The following is a 20,195-nucleotide window of genomic DNA, read 5'->3' as shown; positions in this document are numbered from 1 at the left end:
ATTGTACCATGTTTCTTAAAAAAACAACGACAGGTTGTCCCTTGTAAGGAGGACTAGGGCTAGCGAAAATGTAACGAGCAGCTAGCTAGCTATCGGCACTAGGAATTATACCCATCGAGCAGCAGCAGCGAGCACGGACACGGGAGGGAGAGACACGACTGGTCGACTGTACAGGTGACGCCACGGCGGCACAGGCTTTTTCCGCTTGGACGCTCTCGCCTTGGCTTTTACGTACGTACGCAGCGATGGCGATGGCGAGCGCGCGGTGCCGGACACGGGCGTGCGCCACCGTCGCGTACAAGGCGATGGAGCCAAACGCGTACTGCGTCTTCGCAATCTTTGCACCTAGCCATCGCGGAGGAGACGCCGCAAGCGACAACGCACGCCCGGGGGGCGCCTCGCCTGCTTGCCTGCCTCGCCGCCTGGGCGGCCGTGGTTAAATTGCCTCCACAGCACCACTAGTCAACTTATTACTACTGGTCTAGTAGACAGATATTCAGAGAATCAGAGGATGTACAATAGTAGGATATAAGCCAACCATAAACACATTTCAAGAAGATAAGATGTAAGAGAGAAGAGCAGTGGAGCTATAGATTTGTAGCCAACTGCAGCACGGACTATAAGATACATATGTGTATGATATGTGAAACTAGATATTAATTATGTAGTATATGTTTGGAGATAACTATTGTATGAATTGATTATTAAAATGACTACATATGATTTGGAATCAGTAGTTAACTATACTATTAAACCTGCTCTCATAAGTACCCGTACCAAGAAAAAAATGTTTCAGAATTCAGAGCAGCATCGCAGATTCTATAGCTTTCAGCATTTCCTCTGATACATGATGAGAATGAGAGTGGCTGTGGTTAAATTGCCTAAACTTTTATTGACCGATCTGTTCATAGGAGCCATGTATCAGAGCAGCATCACACATTCAGAGTTTTTTTCAGACAGCTCAGCATTTTGTAAAACTGTGGTAGTAACAATTTTGCATCATGAGAAGAGTGCAGTGGCATCGAAGAGAAGGCAATGTGAGTATATCGTGAATCTGCATGGAGAAAAGGATATGTGTTGGGTTTATCCAACTCTAGGACCACTGGGGACGGGGTGCATATGCTAACAAAAACGTCAAGGTGATATCTTGCAGCATTTGTTCTTTCTTTTACTTGATCTATTGTGTGATCCATCGATACATGGAGAAGAATCCTATGGGCTTTGGCCAAATTGATTGGTTAATTATGCGTAACCAATGGTTGGATAATCTTGATGCTTTGCCCATCGGATTTAAGCAGCTCTTAACTCACAATCCAAAATGGATTGCCGCCTTGAATGATTATATTAAAAAGAACTCGTTGACCACGCGAATTAGGAACCACCAGTTTATTCTGGGTGCCAATTACGTTACAGACAGTCTACTTATTGTCATTCTGATCTAAATGCAATGTGGGCATGTGTAATTGTAATTTGTACTACGCCTGCAAATTTGAGTGTTGTCAACGCAGCTGTAAGCGATGAAATTCCTTCTGTTCGACAGTCCAGCATGAACACTCGGGTTGATTAGTTTTTTTTTTAATGGACGCATCAATCCCAATTACCTGACAGATAACATAAATTGTGGAAATTTACAGATGCAAATGTACAGACCTAGTATTTAGTAATCGATGTGGTAATGCAAGCGAGTGCGCGCTAAAAGAAAACTAGCACGCTATCAGGTTGTGTTGACTATACAATTGTTATCAACTGCATCTTCTAGAATTAATTAAACATATATCAGGCTACCATGGTCATTAACTATATTTAGTTGTAGCATCTTAAATTAGCACAGTTGACTAGTTTTTTCTCGCAATTCTATCACCAAGTGTATCGTGAAGCCATAGATGCGTGAAGAGTTGTAATTTTTGGGCATATATTCACAGGGTGCTGTATAGCACAAATGACTATTTTTGGTTCAGAATTGTTAAAAAAAATAAAACACTCCTCCCTATTCACCCCCAAAAAACAAGGAACAGTTATATGTAGTACAATAAGTATCTCACCACCATAGATTTCTGCCTTCAATGTACATATCATTGTACCAAAAAAAATGCATATAATTGTATTTAAGCCATAGGTGACTTCTCTAGTTCTTTTTTTTTAATCCTTGTAATGTGGTTCCCCTCTCCTAGCTTCCCCCTCGCCCCTCTAAGAGCAAGTTTAATAGTATAGCCAACTACTAGCTCTAATTATCTATAGCCAATATAATAGCTAATTCATACAATAGTTGCTTACTATACTATTAATGCATAGTCCCACCTATCATACACACATTATATCTTGAAATCCGTGCTGCAGCTAGTTATAGATCTGTAGTCCGCTGCTCTTCTCTCTCTTCTTTTATCTCTTTAAAATATGTTTATAGCTAGCTTATAGTCTGCTATTGTACCTACTCTAAGGCCATCCCTAACCCTCCATGACATCTAGTATCCATAGCATAAAATATATTGCCACATAAACAAAAATGTGATGTGCCAAGAGAGTTAATGAGGAGAGAGGTAAAAAGATGGAGAAACCATTTCTCGTGCAAGAAATCATCTCTACACAAGAACCAATAATGAAAAGAAGGGGATAGGTGGATAAAGGAGAGAAGAAAGATGATTGGATGAGAACTTAATTTGAAGACATCATCCATTGTATATATAGTTTCTATGCATAATGTATATATAACATAGCAAATATGGAAACTACTTGATAGTTTCTAGGTTGGGGATGGCCTAATACCACTAACCAAGAGACAATTGCCTTCTTGTGCCTTTCTCTATGTTGTAAGGAGGTGTCACACATTTCTCATACTAGCAAAATGCTCATACTTTGCTATGGATAGAAGAATCATAATATGTCATAGCAAAATATTTTTTAATCAAATATTTTAGTATCATTTATTTGCTTATTTGATTATCTATTATTTATTTGTCTGAACTAAATGTTAGACTATTCTACAATATTAGAAAAATATTGAGGCAATTTGTAAAAACTACAAAAACAACAGTGAGTGGCATATTCATTGGCACCACCACTAGAGACTTTTAAACAAGTATTATACGATTAAAAATAAAGTACTACTAGCATAGAACATAACACCAGTGAACCAAATAACTCGTGGTTAATCACATTTTAGATATTGCGCATCGTGGTTAGTTGCACCGTAGACATTGTACTACTTAAAAAAGAAGAAGAAAAAACCATGTAGTGCCCGATTAATATTCTAAACGTAACAACAAATTCACCCAATTTTACTCGACGCCAATCTATTTGATGTTTATGTCATATTTTTGAATTACAAACATGTCTAGTGTAGACATAAGAGGAGCAATGTTTACCTTACCGTCGCAAGAAGGGTGTAAAACCGAGAAAAACCAAATACTTTTTATCAAAAAAGTTTGTCTAAACTTGTTTGAATTCGTTCGGGACACTAGGAAATGTTATTACTATCGCCACGTCTCTCCCGGCTTCCTCTATTTTGGCCTTCAGTTGGCACGCCTCGGTGCAGCGCAGCGTGTGGGTGCACCACCGCACACGGATCCACCTCCTGTCTCGTCGCACGCGCACGCGCACGCCCTATAAAACTGCCACGCCCCAAAAACCCCTCCTCCTCTCTTCCCCAGGAGACCTCTCCTCTGTCTCTCCCCCCCTTTTTCCACTTTCCAAGACAACGCACCAACAAAAGCGTCGCCCCTCTTCCTCCTCCTCCTCCACCTCCATTGCTGCGCCCTCTCCCTCTCCCTCTCGCCTCCCTAGGCCACTCACTCCCCAAAACACCACCAACCTCCTTTCCTCTCTCTCTCTTCTTGAGTTCTTGAATCAATGCGTTCTTGAGTTCTTGAATCAATACCAGTATCACTTGTGCTAATAGTACTAGAGTAGGAGGTGTTGTTTCTTGCGATCTTGGGTTGATTGATATGGGTGTTCTTTGCTTCGGCGCTTCCAACATCCTCCTCTGCGCGGAGGACAGCAGCAGCGTGCTTGGCCTGGGCGGCTTTGGCGGCGGCGGCGGCGAGGTGGCGGCGGAGCTGGGGTGCGGCGGCGGTGGCGGCTTTGATTTCTTTGGCTTCGGTGGTGGTGCTGTGTTCCCCATCGACTCCGATGAGTTCGTGGCGTTGTTGGTGGAGAAGGAGATGGATCATCAGCCTCAGCGGGGGTATCTGGAGAAGCTGGAGCTCGGTGGATTGGAGTGTTCTTGGAGGAAAGATGCCATTGATTGGATTTGCAAGGTGAATATGAATCAAAAGTGTAGGAAAAATAAATAAAGCTCTAGGATTTTTTTTTTTGCTTTATTTGTTACTATTGATGGATTAATTGGGTCTTCTAGGTAGGTTGTTGCATGCTTGCGTTACATCTTTGACTCTAGCGTCGATCTTGCTTTGGCTCTGTGCATTTGCCTTTGCTGCTAAACTTGACAAAGCACCAGATTGCAGATAACAATGGGGCTTTGCCTTTTATATGGACAAATTTGTTTTTAAGTAGAAACTGACGAAGGTGCTAATCTTGTCTTCTCTCATGTGCGCTTGCAGGTCCATTCCTACTACAACTTTGGACCACTCAGCCTTTACCTCGCAGTGAACTACCTGGATAGGTTCCTCTCCTCGTTTAATCTCCCTGTAAGAATCTGGGACGTGTATGTACATTGCCACTACTTAATTACTGTATAGTGAATCCCGGTAGTGATCATTGCGATGCTTTTGTTTGTTCTTGTTGTTGTAGCATGACGAATCTTGGATGCAACAGTTGCTGTCAGTTAGTTGTCTATCTCTTGCTACGAAGATGGAGGAGACCGTGGTCCCTCTTCCCATGGACCTTCAGGTGAATGAATGAAGAGTTACAGTTGAAATCGATAATTGTTCAGTGATCGCGCGATGATCTTGTGCTAAAATGGGCTTTTGTTGCATGATAGGTTTTTGATGCGGAATATGTGTTTGAAGCAAGGCATATTAAGAGGATGGAGCTTATTGTGATGAAAACCCTGAAATGGAGGCTGCAAGCTGTGACCCCATTCTCTTTCATCGGCTACTTCCTGGACAAGTTCAATGAAGGGAAGCCGCCGAGCTACACGCTGGCATCATGGTGCTCTGATCTCACAGTGGGCACTCTGAAAGGTTTGATCATATTGCCCGATGATTTAATCGAGAAGATCTACCTGCATTGCCAATGGCAACATCTGATGAAGTTGTACTTACTAGAAATTTATGCGCAATGGTTTTACAGACTCTAGGTTCTTGTCATTCAGACCTTCTGAGATTGCGGCCGCAGTGGTGTTAGCTGTGCTTGCTGAGAATCAGTTTCTTGTCTTCAACAGTGCCCTTGGAGAATCTGAAATCCCTGTAAATAAGGTGAGCCTTTTCTTGCATTTTAGGAATGGCATACTGATCTGCCATTGTATTTTCAATGTTTCTGAATGTGTCATGTTTGTGCATCCGCAGGAGATGGTTATGAGATGCTATGAGCTGATGGTAGAGAAGGCATTGGTGAAGAAGATAAGGAACAGCAATGCAAGCTCTTCAGTTCCACACAGCCCGATCACCGTGTTGGACGCGGCGTGCTTCAGTTTTAGGAGTGATGACACAACACTAGGATCATCACAGTCAAACAGCAACAACAAAGATTACAACAGCCAGGACTCTGCTCCTGCTTCCAAGAGGAGGAGATTAAACACAACACCAATCTGATAACTGTACATACATAACTTGGCATTGCTTTGCAATTGTTCATTCAGTGAGCAACTCATCAGGGTAGCAAGTAGTGGTGCATGGCGAGCATCATCATAACAAGCAAGGATGAAAGTGAGCAGTAATAAGCTAGTATCAGCTTCTTGAACTCTGGATGAAGAGAGAAAGGGTGTGTTTTGAGGAGAGGAGGAAGTCTTCTTCCTCTTGCAGTTTTGTTCCCCTTTCCTCCTGCTTCTATTTATCTTTTTCTTCCCCTTCTCTGAGCAGAGAAATCTTTGTGGATATGAGATTGGAGATGTGAGGATGTGAGAGAAAATCAACAAAAAGAATTTCGTTTTGTTCCTTTATTCTTTCACCATATAAAAACGATTCATGGTGTGAGAAATTCTGCCATTATTTTTTTCATCTGAATTCTGGTAAAGGTGTGCTTCTGATTCATCAATGAGTTGACTGCTTGTCTGCGAGACCTGCATTTCTCTCTTATTTTTTGAAAGTTCTCTGCAATGACTTTCTTATGATTCAAATCTTTTATGAAGAGAACCAATCGTAAGTACAAATCTTGGTATGGCACATGATAAACAAACAGTGTATCTTGATAGTGAGATGGTGGAAAGTAGGTACAAACAAATGGGTCCCATGTCTGAACTCCCATTTGCATTGATAACTATTGGCAATATGCAATTCCAACGATCTGTTTAAACCCCCTAAACTAATGATGGAATCATACCTTTCAATGACCTTGTCTGTGTTTTGGCTCTTATTGGCCCCCAATTGTAACGTGAACTTTATAATGTAATTCCTCCTTTCCATATTAATCATCGTATAACTAAAAATTAATTATCATATATGATGATCTTTCACCACAGGTCACGGTGAAGTGCCGCTAGGCACCGCAACTCCGAACGCAGATTCAGTGACATTCCCCTGTGATATTCTCGGCGACATTGAGTCACCTAGAATGTCACCGAATCCCAATCCCGCAACTCCACATGTTGTCGTTACCACTCACCGTGAGCGTGCCACACCACCCACTGAAAATCATTTTGATTTCTTTTCATTGCCTTCTCTTCTGTAGTAACTTTTTTCTGATTTTTATGTGAAATGGGCTGATTCTTTTGAAATTCTTACATCACAAATGGATTCAATTATTATCTATCAAAATTTCCCAATCAAACAGTTTAAAGAGACAATAAGACAGAAGGAGAGCATACATGCCTCATGGTTCATGAGAACCAAACCTATCATGGAGTCTCACCAAGTACTAAATTTCAATATAAAACGTGTCACCTGAGTATCTGAATTTCTGTTCAGGGACAGACATGTAGGATTTTCCAATGACAACCTCACCTAAATCTGCCCCCCTTTTTTTTTTCTCTCATGGTAGTGGTGATACTGATTGAATGAATGGCTCAATAAATTCACCTAAAAAGGCTGGTAAAAAGCCTGCAATGAAAATTTATTGGTGGCTGCAGTTCTTTTTCATATTGTGAGGGACAGTGTCCGTGAAGACAACCCCTGAAATGGGTGAAGAAGAGGCTGCTGCTATGCCAACTGCTATTTTACTCATGCAATGCAAGGAGTTGAAGACTTCAGTCCTCACACCTGCCATGGTCTCTGTACTGTGGACCCATGATAAATATGCATGCATGCTTGTCATGAGAGGGTCCTGAGTCCTGGGCTCCTGGCATTGGCCAGACCCAATTGAGCCAATATATCACATTAAATTATTTTAAAAAAATACATCCCATAATTGCACGTATTGCTCACAGCCCCTGAAAATTGATAGTACAAGTCTCAATTCTTGTTTTTTTTTGGTTGCAAATTTTCCAACGGATCTTGTGGTAGAATAATAAGGTATGGAAACAGATTATTCACCATATTAGCTATGGATTGTCTATTGAATTATAGATACTCCCTCTAATATATTGACGTGCAATTCTTTTGCGCGTTCGCGAAAAAAATTAAATTATAGATACAAATAAAATATTTCAAGAAATAAATTTATCATTATGTAATCCTTAAATCGGCAAGTAGCTAAGCTAGTTGTTCAACCTGAGATGAGTGCTTAATTTGCTACAATAAGATCCGGATGCATAGTTTCCTCCTTAGCATTAGTTAGTACTTACTGTACCTAGGGATAAAAACGGAGCGGATAGTTTCCGTCCGCTCCGGAGAAAAACGGATACGGATACCTTTCGGATCGGATATTTCTCGGATAGTTCGGATACGGATACGAATACGGATATTTTCTCCCGGATACGGATACGGATATGGTATCGGGGTTTCCGTCGGATACGGATAGTAATTCGGATATCCGGTGAATAGTGCTATTCGGATATCCGCAGAAGCCATAAGACATACCCCATTTCTTTATAACTCTATAATCTTCAAGATACTTTTTTAGATTTTAATAGTAGTTTATCTCTTAACACTAGTCCACACTCTTAATATTATTTAAATTTTTAAAAAATATTTATAAATTATACTATATTTTATATAAAAGGAGCTAATTATATATGTTGATATTTGTTTCTATTAGAAGTTGAGTTGGTTTTCGTGTTCCGAGAAAAATTTGTTTCCGTATTCGTGTCCGATCATATTCGATTCTTATTCGTATTCGAGATAATCCGTATTTGTTTCCGTATTCGAGCTATCCATATTCGTTTCCGTATCTGGTAAAAAAAAATGAAAACGAATATGGTATGAGCATTATCCGTCCGTATCCGATCCGTTTTCATCCCTAACTGTACCCGTATTGTTGCTGATCGCATTAGAAGTAAATCTGCACTTGATAATACAGTACTAGTACAGAACTTGTCCTAAACGGATTTTCTTTGTTGACTGTACTACTTAGATACACAGAGAGATACAGGTGACCCTGTTGCATTAGCACGTGATATTTCCAAATGGGTGTAAATTTTCCACAATATTGTCTTGTCATGTACTAGTTGTGCTTGATTACTCCCGGAATAAAATTAAACTGCAGCATTAGTATCCATGGAAAGATTTTCATCGCTTGCCGTTACGTTGACTACCCGAGATTACCAAACATAGTACATTGTCCTTGTATACATACCCACAGTGCATTAGATCAGTAAGTACTGTACTGAGAACGTGATTGGCAAATGATTTAAATGAGCCTGACCTGAACTTGTGTTGTCAGGAGATACCAGTTTATTAGTATAGTACAGTATATCATGCAAGGCGGCAAAACCATTTGGACCGATTTGAGCACTTGAAAAAAAAATCGAACTAAGGGATGAATTAACATCAGAGTAATTTATCATTCAAATCTTCTTCTTCTTTTTTTTTTTTTTTTTGCCAAACCAGCTGTTGTTGTCGCGCTTGATTAATCCATTGGACCATAAGGGTTAACGAACCACAAAATCTAGAGCTTTCGAACGTGGGACGAATATATAGATTCCGAGCGTGATTCCGAATAGTTTTCGAGAATTCAAATTTAAAATGATAAATTCAATATCCAGAATCCGGCACTCAGTCGGAAAGGTGAATCCTGCCCAACCCCCCCTTACCGTAGGATTCTTCCCTGGTTGATTCACGGTAGTATCATGCTTAGGGGTTCAATTTGATGATATTTTTAACCATATCATTATTTGATAAAATTTACAATTATATGGCTATGTTTAGTTTGTCACAAAAATTGGCAATGTGTAAAGAATTTTGGCAACATTATTAAGTCAATCCTATGGCAATGCTGTCAATTTATCAAAATTCAGGAAGGTTCATTTTGGTATCAAATCTGAACATACCCTTAATTACCTATACGTGTAATAATCGATGCTGCTACGAAGGAACAAAAAAGAAAAATGGTGTCACGGTTACGGTGCTGTGCGGGAACAGTAGCGTGCGAGCTGCTGCTGAGTCTTTTGTCTGCGTCAGTGAACGCTTCAGGGCAGTTAAAACCATAGCAGAGACCCCAGCAGCCACAGCCCAGCTAGTGGCAGCTCGCCTCCGCCTGCACCCTGCACCTGCACGGGCGCTGCACCACCACCGCCTCCCCGTCCATCGCTGCGACGCCGCGTGCAGAGGAGCACGAGGAGTATTCAACTCTCTCGCAAGCCATAAGGCTGTCGCTGCAGGCGGCATCAGAGGAGGAGGCAGGTAGGATGCACAGCACAGCACAGCTCGCCGCGGGGAAGATGTGATGACTGATGAAGAGGGAGGGGACCCGCGGGTGCGGGTTGGGGTGTTGTCGATTGCGGCGTGTCGTTGGCGAGGGCGAGGCATCAACACCGGCGGGAGGCTCGCTTCGCTAGCGTAGCGTGGCAGCGCGCGGCGCGATCCTGCGGCCTGCCATGTGCAAAGACGCCGCTTGGCCGGATGCGTCGCGGCGGTGTACGCGAACGCGAACGCGACGAGCGCACGCACGGACGGGATACAGATGGATGGGGCCGTGTGAGGACAACCGGGCTACATGGATTTGTACTGAAGGAAATGGTTAGATATAGTTAGAAAATACGACTTCAATGTTCGACACCATTCAAGAAGTTGTGATGTAGCAATCATGGTAGAAATACCGTACGCAGTTACCGCAAGAAATATCGTAAGGGAATGCATAAGAAGAGGATTGGTAACTACGAACAATTAGGGAATTATGAAACAACACAAGATTAGGATTCAGAAATCTAAGTTGAATTGTTACAAAAGGTTGGAAGAAAATATTGTCTAAGAAGACATTAAAGCCATCAAACGAAGATCATTCATCAGCCCTATTCCGAAGATACACCCCAATGACCAGAATAACTAAAAGATCATAATAAACCTCCTCGACGAGTATCATCGCTACACATATATGTGCAAGGAAGATTAAATCCTAGACAGAAATATCCTACAACATGTTCAAGTTATTAAGTGTTGGATCCTCAAACATTGAATCACATGAGATTTAATCAAGTGATCTACAGCTTTTTATAATCCAGTTTATACCACAAAGACAACAAGAAACAATGCCAGAACAACTACAAGAAGAGTTGATAAAGGAATATCAAAGAGATGATCCAGAAATACTTTAAGGAACGAAAGGTACAAGGAAAAGATACAAAACCCATCAAAGACCTAGAGTGAATACTATGCAACAAAAACATGAAGTTATCAACCGACTAATTAAACAGATATTTGGAATTTTGGAAAAGATAAGATTCCCACACTTCTACATGGACTCTTCAGAAATCTCGAGGACGAGATATATTTAAGGGGGGTAAATTTGTAACATCCTGAAAATGTGTCATTTTCTAATATTGCATCATGCTGATTCTTATGTTCATAATAACTTTCTAAACCTAGGAAAATATAATTAGCGGGACCTCCTAAAACTAACTTGCATAAAAACCTCTATGCTATTTAACATCTTTTGTGCTTTTCATTTAAAAACATATTTGGTATTTCTTGTTGGAACTCTATTTTTGAATATTAAACCTTCTTTCGACTAAAACTCTTTTATTCAAATTTAGTTTGAAAACCATTTTTACTATTATGAATTATGGTCCAAGAAATCCTCCAATTTTACCCTTGAACCTAAACCAAAGTAATTTCAATCTCATTGGAATTAATTGTTAGCCCATCCTTTGATTTTAAACCCATCCTTTGATTCTCGATCCAAATATCCAAATTCCCCCTTTTGATCTAGTCACCAATTTAATCTCTGTGGCTTAATTTCCTCTTCGGCACAAGAATTGTATTATTGCAAATATTGTGAATAATTGCTCTTGTGCTAAGAAAATTCCAACTTATACTCTTCATTCAACTTTCCCTTTTAGCCACAAATATACATAATACCAATTTTAGAATTGGTATCCTATTTATTGTCTTCAACTAATTCCCTTCTATATATTCCCAAAAATATTTTGAGGAATATTATTAATTTCCCTTCCTATTTAAGTGCTTCCAAATAAATTCCCTCAAACTCCACCTCTAAATATTGCACCCAAATAAATTAGGAAATCTCTTTTGTGAATTCTTTCCGAATTCAAATTCTTTGCAAAACCTAGTTATCCAAATCATGTATTCAAATAAGACTTTCTTTTTGTCATCGGGCCAAAATTTCCTTTCCTTCTTCCCTTGGCCCATCTCTCCCCTCAGCCCAAATCGGCCCATAAGCCAAACCACCTTCCTCCTGCAGGTGCGCGTGTTGTACACGCGCACGCCGCCGCAAACTCCCTTCCGTCGCCGCTAAGAAAACGAAGCCGGCGCCGTCTCCTTCTCCTCCACTCCACCGGCGTCGTGACCCTCCTTGCCGTCCTCCTCCAAACCGACTTCCACCGCCTATAAATAGCCGGCCATCCCTCCCCTTCTCTACATATAAACCAAGCTCTCTCTCTCTCTCTCTCTCTCTTCTCATGACCGGCCATTGCCGCCACTGGCCGATTTCCTCTTCCACAGCTCTGCAAGCCAAGTCCTTGCGCCATCATGTTTGTCTCGACGAGGTGAACCCATTTTCCCCTTTTCCCCTCTCTTTTAGCCACCACAACAAGCCACCACCGCCACTCCTTTTGTTGCCACGGTCGAGCTCTTGTCGTCGCCGTTTCGGCCTTCTCCTTCACTTTCTCCGCCAGCCACCGCCCTCCCCGGATGCGTTGTGCTCGGGAACACCACCCGCCGCCGGCGTCGCCATCTTCCAGCCGCCGGAAAACCGGCGCCCCTCCTCTCCTTCTCCTCTGCTGCTCGTGCTGGAAAGAGGAGAAAAGAAGGAAGAGACGGGAGGAAGAAGAAGGAGAAAAAGAAAAAGAAAAGATACTGACAGGTGGGCCCCTGCACAGTACTATTTCGCTTTTCTTTATTTAACTCAAAATCCAATCTTTAGAAGCCCATATCTCCTAAACCGTAGATCCGATTCTAGTGAAATTTGGACCTAAATTCATCTAAATTCAAACTCTTCATTTTCATACCAAATTTGCTATTTTAATATTTTATTTGAATTTCCTTAATTTATTTAAATACCATTTGAATAAATATTTGATTTAATCTTATGATTGAATTTACAACTTAAACTTATATTTGCTTTTCAAATATTTTCTTTTATCTCCAAAATACCCTTTAGCTTAAAGGCCGCCGGTTGGAACTTTACGCCTTCCATGGGGACGTTCGCACGGTCTACGGACCTCAACGTTGGACCGTTGGTTGTAAAGCCCGGCAAAAACCAAACCCAAGGTCGAAGTGCTGCTCCTGGCACCCCACGCCTTGATGCGTATAGCGGTCGGAGCTTCACTATCCTCTCGACCTCCATTGCACGCCGCACAGTTAGCTCTCGAGCTCTGTGTGACCCTAGACGCTCCGCCGCCACTCACGGTTGTCGGAGTAACACTTCCATCCCACTAAACCTGCACCCACCTCCTATTCTTGTAGCCGATATGCTGTCTATCGACACCGGCTAGAAATGGTACCAAATCTAGTCGTTATGTTGTCCAACTCTAGCGACGACTAGCAAACACCTAAAACCCTAGCCGATATTTATCCTACCTCGATATCGGCCTAAACAACTAAACCCTAGCCACTATTCTACAAAAGCCCAACCTTGACCCATATTAGCCACATACCTATTTAACCATATCAACTATCCAGTATATTTCCTATCATCCAAATCACGAGAGTCTTCACATAAAATATAAGCAACATTAGTTGCTTGATTCCCTCTTTACCTTAGCCTCCAACCCTCTAGAACCTCCACATAAAATATTAGCCCAGTAATCCCTATGCCCTACAAAAGAGATAGGTTATACCTTAAACCCTAGCCCTCTTAAGCTGTTTATCGTTTTCTTATTATTTTATGGCTTTTATTGAATTTGGTTCTTCCTCTTTCTCAGTAGAGTTTATTGTCTTTTGGATGGCAACCTTTGGTATTTCGAGAATCGGATAATCAGGTTGCCTATCTTGGATTTATTTGCGTTGGAGCAAGGCAAGTTATTATTCCTCCCCTTTGAGCATAATGATCATATATTCTTATATCTCTATTCTATGCATTAGTCATACATGATTTCAAATGCATAACCTGAACATAGCAAACCAGATATGCTAGCTTTTGCTTAGCCCTGCCTAGTTAGACTGCATAAAATATAATGAACCTAGATTGGGACAGTAAGGTAGAAATGGTTGATTTCCGGGTGGCTAGTACTGTTCCAACCGACATAAGACTGCCAAGTACATGTGAAGAACATACGAGTACGACCGCAATTCTCGTATGGGCATAGACCTAGCTGATTAAGTTATCTAGCAAAGATGGTACCTCTATGTAGTGGTTCTTATTTAAGTCCTCGCGCAGGAGGCAAATTTATGTCGCGAAGGGCAATATTGTGATATTTACCGAGGCGCAGGTAAATATTTGTTTGAGATAAATTATGATGTCATGTGACTTGTTTGTGAACCCTGATTGCGATGACATGGTGTCATACAATCAGATCTCTCTAAAGACCCCGGGAACGCCAGAACTCCTCTCGCTGCTGATAACGTTACGTTCAGAGCGTATGGGGATTATAGTTCATGGAACAGGTACCACTGATGTTAGTAACCGAAAATCTTTTCCATGACAAGGCTAATGTGTTTGGCACGTCATGGATTGCGGGTAAAGCGTACATCTACTGCAGTATGAATATCCTCAAAACTATTCAAATAGCCGTGCTCGCGGTTATCGGGCATTGGGACTCACTATGGCATCTTGGATAGAAACCTAATTCGAAATTTTATTAAATACTTCTGCATTTAAAACATTACAGGTTTTCTACTTCTATATTCTCTGCTTTCTGCAAGTAAATCTAGCTCTACACAGATATTACCTCTCATGCATTCATTGTTGAATAATGTAATAGCTTGTTGAGTACGTTGTACTCACCCTTACTTCAACCCCTCTTTTTCAGAGTCTATTTGGAGTTTTTGCCGAAGCTGGGAGTTCAATCACATAAGTTAGTTTCCTTTAAAACTAGTCTTCAAGTCTAGTATAGTTAGACGGTTTAATTCTATAGTAAAACGGCAGAATTGGGTCATAGTATAGCTTCTGCTGTAATAGTTAGCCACAAATTTGTAAATGTCCTATTATTTTATATAAATATATCTCCTTTGGAGTCTTGACCAAATGTATGCGATAAAGATCCAGATTGTTGAACCTGTATCAATCTACTGATTCAGGGCTTGATACAGTTAAATATGTCGATTTCTGAATCGTTAGTTTTGGGACCCGACACCTAGGCCCAATTCCGCACCTGGGGTGCGACCACCTTGGACCTCCATCCTATTTAGATTTACACGATTAGTGGTTGGAACATATTATTGTACAGGAAATCTTGACATTTAAAACCTTTTATAAAACTTATTTTTCAAATAAACCTTAAAAAACTACTTATATAAAAGTAGATCCTGACAGATGGCACTAACGGCAACTCTAAAGAAGTGGTGGGTTCCATTTTACAACGAGATGTACACCCTCCGTTTTATATTATAAGTTGATTTGATTTTTTTTCTAGTCGGAACTTTTTAAAATTTGATCAAGATTTAGGGACAAATGATTGGAACATGTCTACCTTACCTCAGCTTCCACTAGTTAATGGACAACGAATCTGTACAACCTTCTATCTCTATCTACTATTCCATTGACAAGCTCAAGATGGGCAGGTCTACTTCAGCTTCCACTGGACCTGGAGATGTGAGAAAATTAAGTAAGGGCTGGGCCTCCATGCATGTGTCTTGCGTGCTATAGCCTGTTGGATTCAAGCCACGCTTGGTGAAACTCAGTCCTGAAAGAGTTTTTAGCATATACGACTTCTTTCATAATTTGATTAAGCTTTTAGAAAATTGTAGTACCATTACTAACAAAAAAAAACAATGGTAGAATTAATAACCTAATTTGATGTTACAGATATTGCTACATATTTTACAAAGTCAGTCAAGAGTTTGACTTAAAATAAACCCAAAGCATTCTTCTAATAGGAAATAGGAAATAGAATCATTCGTTCTTGTGCTTGATGCCCAACTATGTTACTTTACATAGGAGAAATAGGAAATAGAGGGAGTACAAGTTTGTCTTCATCAGTACCATAAGAAAGATGCCCTAGAAGAATGATTTTGGCCAAACACACATGCTTGATACATGAATATATATTTACTTGCTGGTTGAATTTCAAGATCCAAAAATTGTCCAATCTTGGAACAACTGTTTTGCTTGATTTACATAAGTTTATACTCTTCCCCAACCAAAACCAAATATATTTATCCGTTAGCTGTTAATCAGTACCCTGCATATTCATAGTTTGTTCTGAACCCAAAGTGATCTCTTCCCTCTCATGAGCTCCATCATTTCACTCTCTCTCTCTCTCTCTCTCTCTCTCTCTTCTTTCTCTCTCTACGTGGTCGAGCATTCATGAGCTCCCACCATTGATGCACGGCGACGCCGTGGTCACGCAGCCGGCCGTACAGCGCCAGGCACTCCCAGTAGGGGCGGCGCGCCGCGTCGGCGCCGGCGCCGGCGTCGCAGTCGAGGAAGAGCTCGTCGACGCGGCGGACGGCGGCGCGCCTGCGGAGGATCTCCTCCACGGCCTCCACGCCGGCCTTCACCACCACGTAGTCCTCCTCCCTCACGTTCCCTTCCAGCCACTCGGCGATCCCCGCCGCCGATGAGCTCGCCGCCGGCTCCGTCGCGTCGGCGGCGTCGAGGCGCACCATGTCGAACACGCGCTTCCCTCTCGGGTAGTGCTTCTTGAACCACGACGCCGCGCCGCCGCCGCCGCCGCCGCCGCGAGAGGGCGCCACGTCGATGAACGTTCGTCGGCGGTAGCCTTCCAGCGAGTCGCCGGTCAGCTCCGGGAGGTACCTTGGCCGCAGCCGCCGGATGATTCGCCGGTGCTGCCTCTGCGGCGGCTCGAGGAGCACGGCCTCGAGACCGGCCAACGCGTCGTCCTTCTTGCTCCCCGGCAATGCGAGGAGCTTCCGGTGAGGTCCCACCGGCGAAGCCGTCACGGCGGCGCTCGTGGTCGGCGGCGTGGTCTTCTCCACGGCGAAGGCGATGGCCGCCTCCGACCTGTGCGCGAACACGGCCCTGTAGTTGTCAGGCAGCTGCAACGTCGACGACCCCGACGTGGCGAAACCGGCGGCGACGCCGCCGAGCTTGAGGACGCGGTTGACGGCGCCGAGCTGAACCGCGTCGCCATCGAAGAGGACGGCGTCGACGGACTCGTCGGCGAGCTCGCGGAGCTTGCCGGCGCGGAAGACGGCGACGTGGTGCCGCTCGAGGAACGGCGCCCACGACCCGGCGTCGCCAACGAACACCGAGCGGCTGCCGTGGCGCAGGTAGCCGCGGTCGCTTACTTCGGCGAGTAGCACCGGCAGGTAGAGCTCGCCGTCGTCGCCCACCGCCGTGGCCGGCGAGAGCGCCAGCCGGAGCGACACGAGAGAAAGCACGACGACGGCGAGGAGCGCCGCCCGCGCCACCAGCCGGAGGAGCCTGCCATTGCTGGCGGCCCTGCCATCCCTCGCAGCTAATTTCTTCATCGTCGCCATTGATCCCAACACAAAAATATCGCCAAGAAGAGGATCAAACACACTCAGAGCAGAGATGAACGGAGAAGATGATCAAGAGAGAGAAGAGATGGGAGAAGAAGAGGAGGAGGAGACGGCGGCGGCGGCGGGGTTAGCGGGTGCAGAAGCGGGCGGCGGTGTGGTTGCCACCCACGAGCGCCATGCGCGTTCTCTGCGAGGAGAGGGACAGCAGCATCAGCTCCGCCGCGCGGCGGCGATCCATCTTCGCCGGCTCGCCGGCGCCAACTCCAACGACGTCGTGGACCTCGTTCAGGGGCACATCGATCACAGCAACGGATCACAAACAGCAAATGCACAAGAAATTAACAAATCAAAGTATCAAACAGCTAGGTCAGGTAAAAAAAATCTATCACTTCCTCTCTCTTGATCTCTCACACAGGAAGATTTGATGTTTGAGCTCCAAGAAAGTGGGAGAAAGGAGAGGAGTTAAATGGGTGTGAGATGGTTCTTGTGTTGGGTATGGGCCTTGTAAGTTTTAGGGCACAAGGATTGGTTCGGGGTAAGCTTGGCTAACCTATTTTCGAGGTGTTTTCCGTGAACGGTGACCAGCCAAGAGATTTTTGCAGTTGGAATCCTCCATGTTTCAATCGTGCAGGTGCAAAATCTGCTTAAGAAGAAGAGCTAAAAATGCAACAGGTGATGATTTTTTAGCATTTGAACATGGATATGCTGGATACTTGAACTGCACATGTATCTGATATTGAAGCATATTCATTCAGAATTACCAAAACAACATATCATGATCGAGGGCACGCAGCAATGATATGGTTTTTCCACATCCAACAAATTGGGGAGAGAAAAATCATAGAGTAAGCCAGCACCCATCGGACTAGCATATGCAGAATTGCAGATACTAGATAAGTATAATCAATTTTTTTGGAATATCCTGGATTCACTATTTCAATCGATTAAACATGTGTAATGTCAAAATGCCAGAAATTGCAGGTCCAGATTTCGTGTAAGAACTTACAATAACAGTCAAGCACTATTGCTATCATTAACTGGCATACATCGCACTATTTTGATCTGAGGATCATATGATCCCTTTGCTCAACAAAAATGGCATCAGTTTCCCTCATACTTCGGGTCTGCCATCACAAAGTGGTAAGCGATGACCAAGACAAATATGAAGATGCCCAAGAAATTGGCAAAGAAACCCAAGTCTTGATCGTCAAACATCTGCAACAAAGGTAGAAAGCATATGTCAGTCACGTCTGAAGACATAATTAAAAAAATAAAAAAAAATGTCAGCAGAAAAAGGACTGGTTGTTATTTGTGACTTGGGAAGGCATACCAAGAAATTATATATAAGTAGTTTCAAAGAAGAACATTTAACAGTACAAAGCATTAAAGTAATTCTGCAGATAAAGTTATTGATACCAGATGCACTAATCCCTTGTTTATAAGTTCACAAACACATCCCAGTCACTAATTCTTCCTCCAATAAGAGCAGGAAGAAACACCAAAACAGGTTTAATTGCAACAATTTCTTTGATGTGCTATGGTTGTTCAGTGATTGATTAACACAGACCACAGTTAAATCAGTTAAAATACTTCAACGAACAACCTAACAGCGGGTTACTCAAGAGTCAAGACAGTGCCAATCAAGCTTCGCCAGCATACCATTGGACTACTGATAGTGAGAAAAATCAAAATATTATGCAAGACAGCATGAGCAGGTCTGCCACTAAAATTGACGGAACAATACTGTCCGTAAAAACATCTCATGACTTCACACAGCATCTGATGCAATAGTGCAAGTAAACTACAAGAAATCTCTTGCTCATTCTATGTGTTAAAAAAAACAGAGAGTTTCAGCTTTTCAAATCTTTGTGATACTACTTAACAGCGAAAAAAAATCTATGATACTACCCTTTTTGGTGCCAAATTCAGCTATACAAGCTAATTCAATCAGTATAATTCAACCTCAAAACTCAAAAGGTACACCAGAGCGTAACTGACTAACTGGATCTGGGATTTGGGGAGTGGAGATCATGTCAACTCATGACTAAATACTAAAACCAAGATACTAGTAGTAAGCATACACCAACACATACACATCTAGCAAAAAGGAGATAACAGTCAGAATCACCTCTTGCAGTGCGTTCTCACAATCTCACAAACCAGAATTCCCCATAACTGGATCGCACAAGATCTCGTCTAAGGAGACGCAAAAACAACCGACCCTGACTCGAGATCTCTATACCTCAAACACAAGCATCTTGAACCCTAGCGCCCCCGTGTATCCATCCCCCTACCGATTCAACGCTCAAGAACAGCATAAATCTACCGGGACCACACGGAACCAAGCTTACAGCGAGGAAGAAAACTACAGGAGCAAGAATTCTTCGTGCGAGAACAGATCGGGCTCGACATGGCCAGAAAATTCAGGAGAGAGATAGAGAGAGAGAGGCGCACCTTGGCCGCCGCCTGGGAGGAGAGTCGCGCTCGCGTCTCTCGATCTCGAGTCGTCCAAGGGTGTAGTAGAGTCTCGTTGAAGAAGAAGAAGAAGAAGTCATTTTACGTTTTTGCCATCGACGGGGCTTGGGCTGTATTGGGCCTAATGTGTTCGTCCTATGGGCCTAGGTATACGGGCCTTCGCATACCCCATTGTCATGGGCCGTTCGCTGTGAGGATGGCCCACCTGTCATTGGGAGGAGGTGATGTCAACGGGCCAAGTCAGAAAGGAAAGGTACGTGTTGCCGACTCTCGAGGCAAAGCCCAGTCATCGCGGCGGTCACTGACGTGTGGGACCCACTTACTTGTGCAGAATCCGGTCCCACCTGTCAGTCTCTCCTTAGCGAGAGACGATGGCGACAAACTGCCCGCACGATACGGTCAATGGACCACCGCTGCCCGTATCTTCCCCTGCACTACTCACTGACAGGTGGGGCCGGAACAGCTTGGTACCCCACATGTCAGTCTCAGTGTCTCACGGCTCCATAGCCAAGT

At 43.1% G+C, this 20,195-nt stretch overlaps 2 protein-coding genes across 2 annotated transcripts; one reads left to right on the top strand and one right to left on the bottom strand.

Moving 5' to 3' along the window:
• The first annotated feature begins 3,646 nt into the window (after positions 1-3,646).
• Positions 3,647-6,488, top strand: LOC127778651 (cyclin-D2-2). Its single transcript, XM_052305269.1, has 6 exons — positions 3,647-4,253; positions 4,554-4,640; positions 4,744-4,842; positions 4,934-5,135; positions 5,245-5,369; positions 5,460-6,488. The coding sequence occupies exons 1-6, from the start codon at positions 3,942-3,944 to the stop codon at positions 5,703-5,705; spliced, it is 1,071 nt and encodes a 356-aa protein (XP_052161229.1). The 5' UTR covers positions 3,647-3,941; the 3' UTR covers positions 5,706-6,488.
• Positions 6,489-15,795: 9,307 nt separating this feature from the next.
• Positions 15,796-19,777, bottom strand: LOC127779071 (uncharacterized). Its single transcript, XM_052305758.1, has 2 exons — positions 19,662-19,777; positions 15,796-18,422 (listed from the first exon to the last, which is right to left on the bottom strand). Exon 2 carries the CDS (start codon positions 17,202-17,204, stop codon positions 16,002-16,004), a length of 1,203 nt encoding a protein of 400 aa, XP_052161718.1. The 5' UTR covers positions 17,205-18,422; positions 19,662-19,777; the 3' UTR covers positions 15,796-16,001.
• Positions 19,778-20,195: the final 418 nt, after the last annotated feature.

The sequence above is a fragment of the Oryza glaberrima genome, chromosome 7 (assembly GCF_000147395.1).
Source record: "Oryza glaberrima chromosome 7, OglaRS2, whole genome shotgun sequence".
Taxonomy (NCBI): Eukaryota; Viridiplantae; Streptophyta; class Magnoliopsida; order Poales; family Poaceae; genus Oryza; species Oryza glaberrima.
This window is presented reverse-complemented; position numbering and strand designations above follow the sequence as displayed.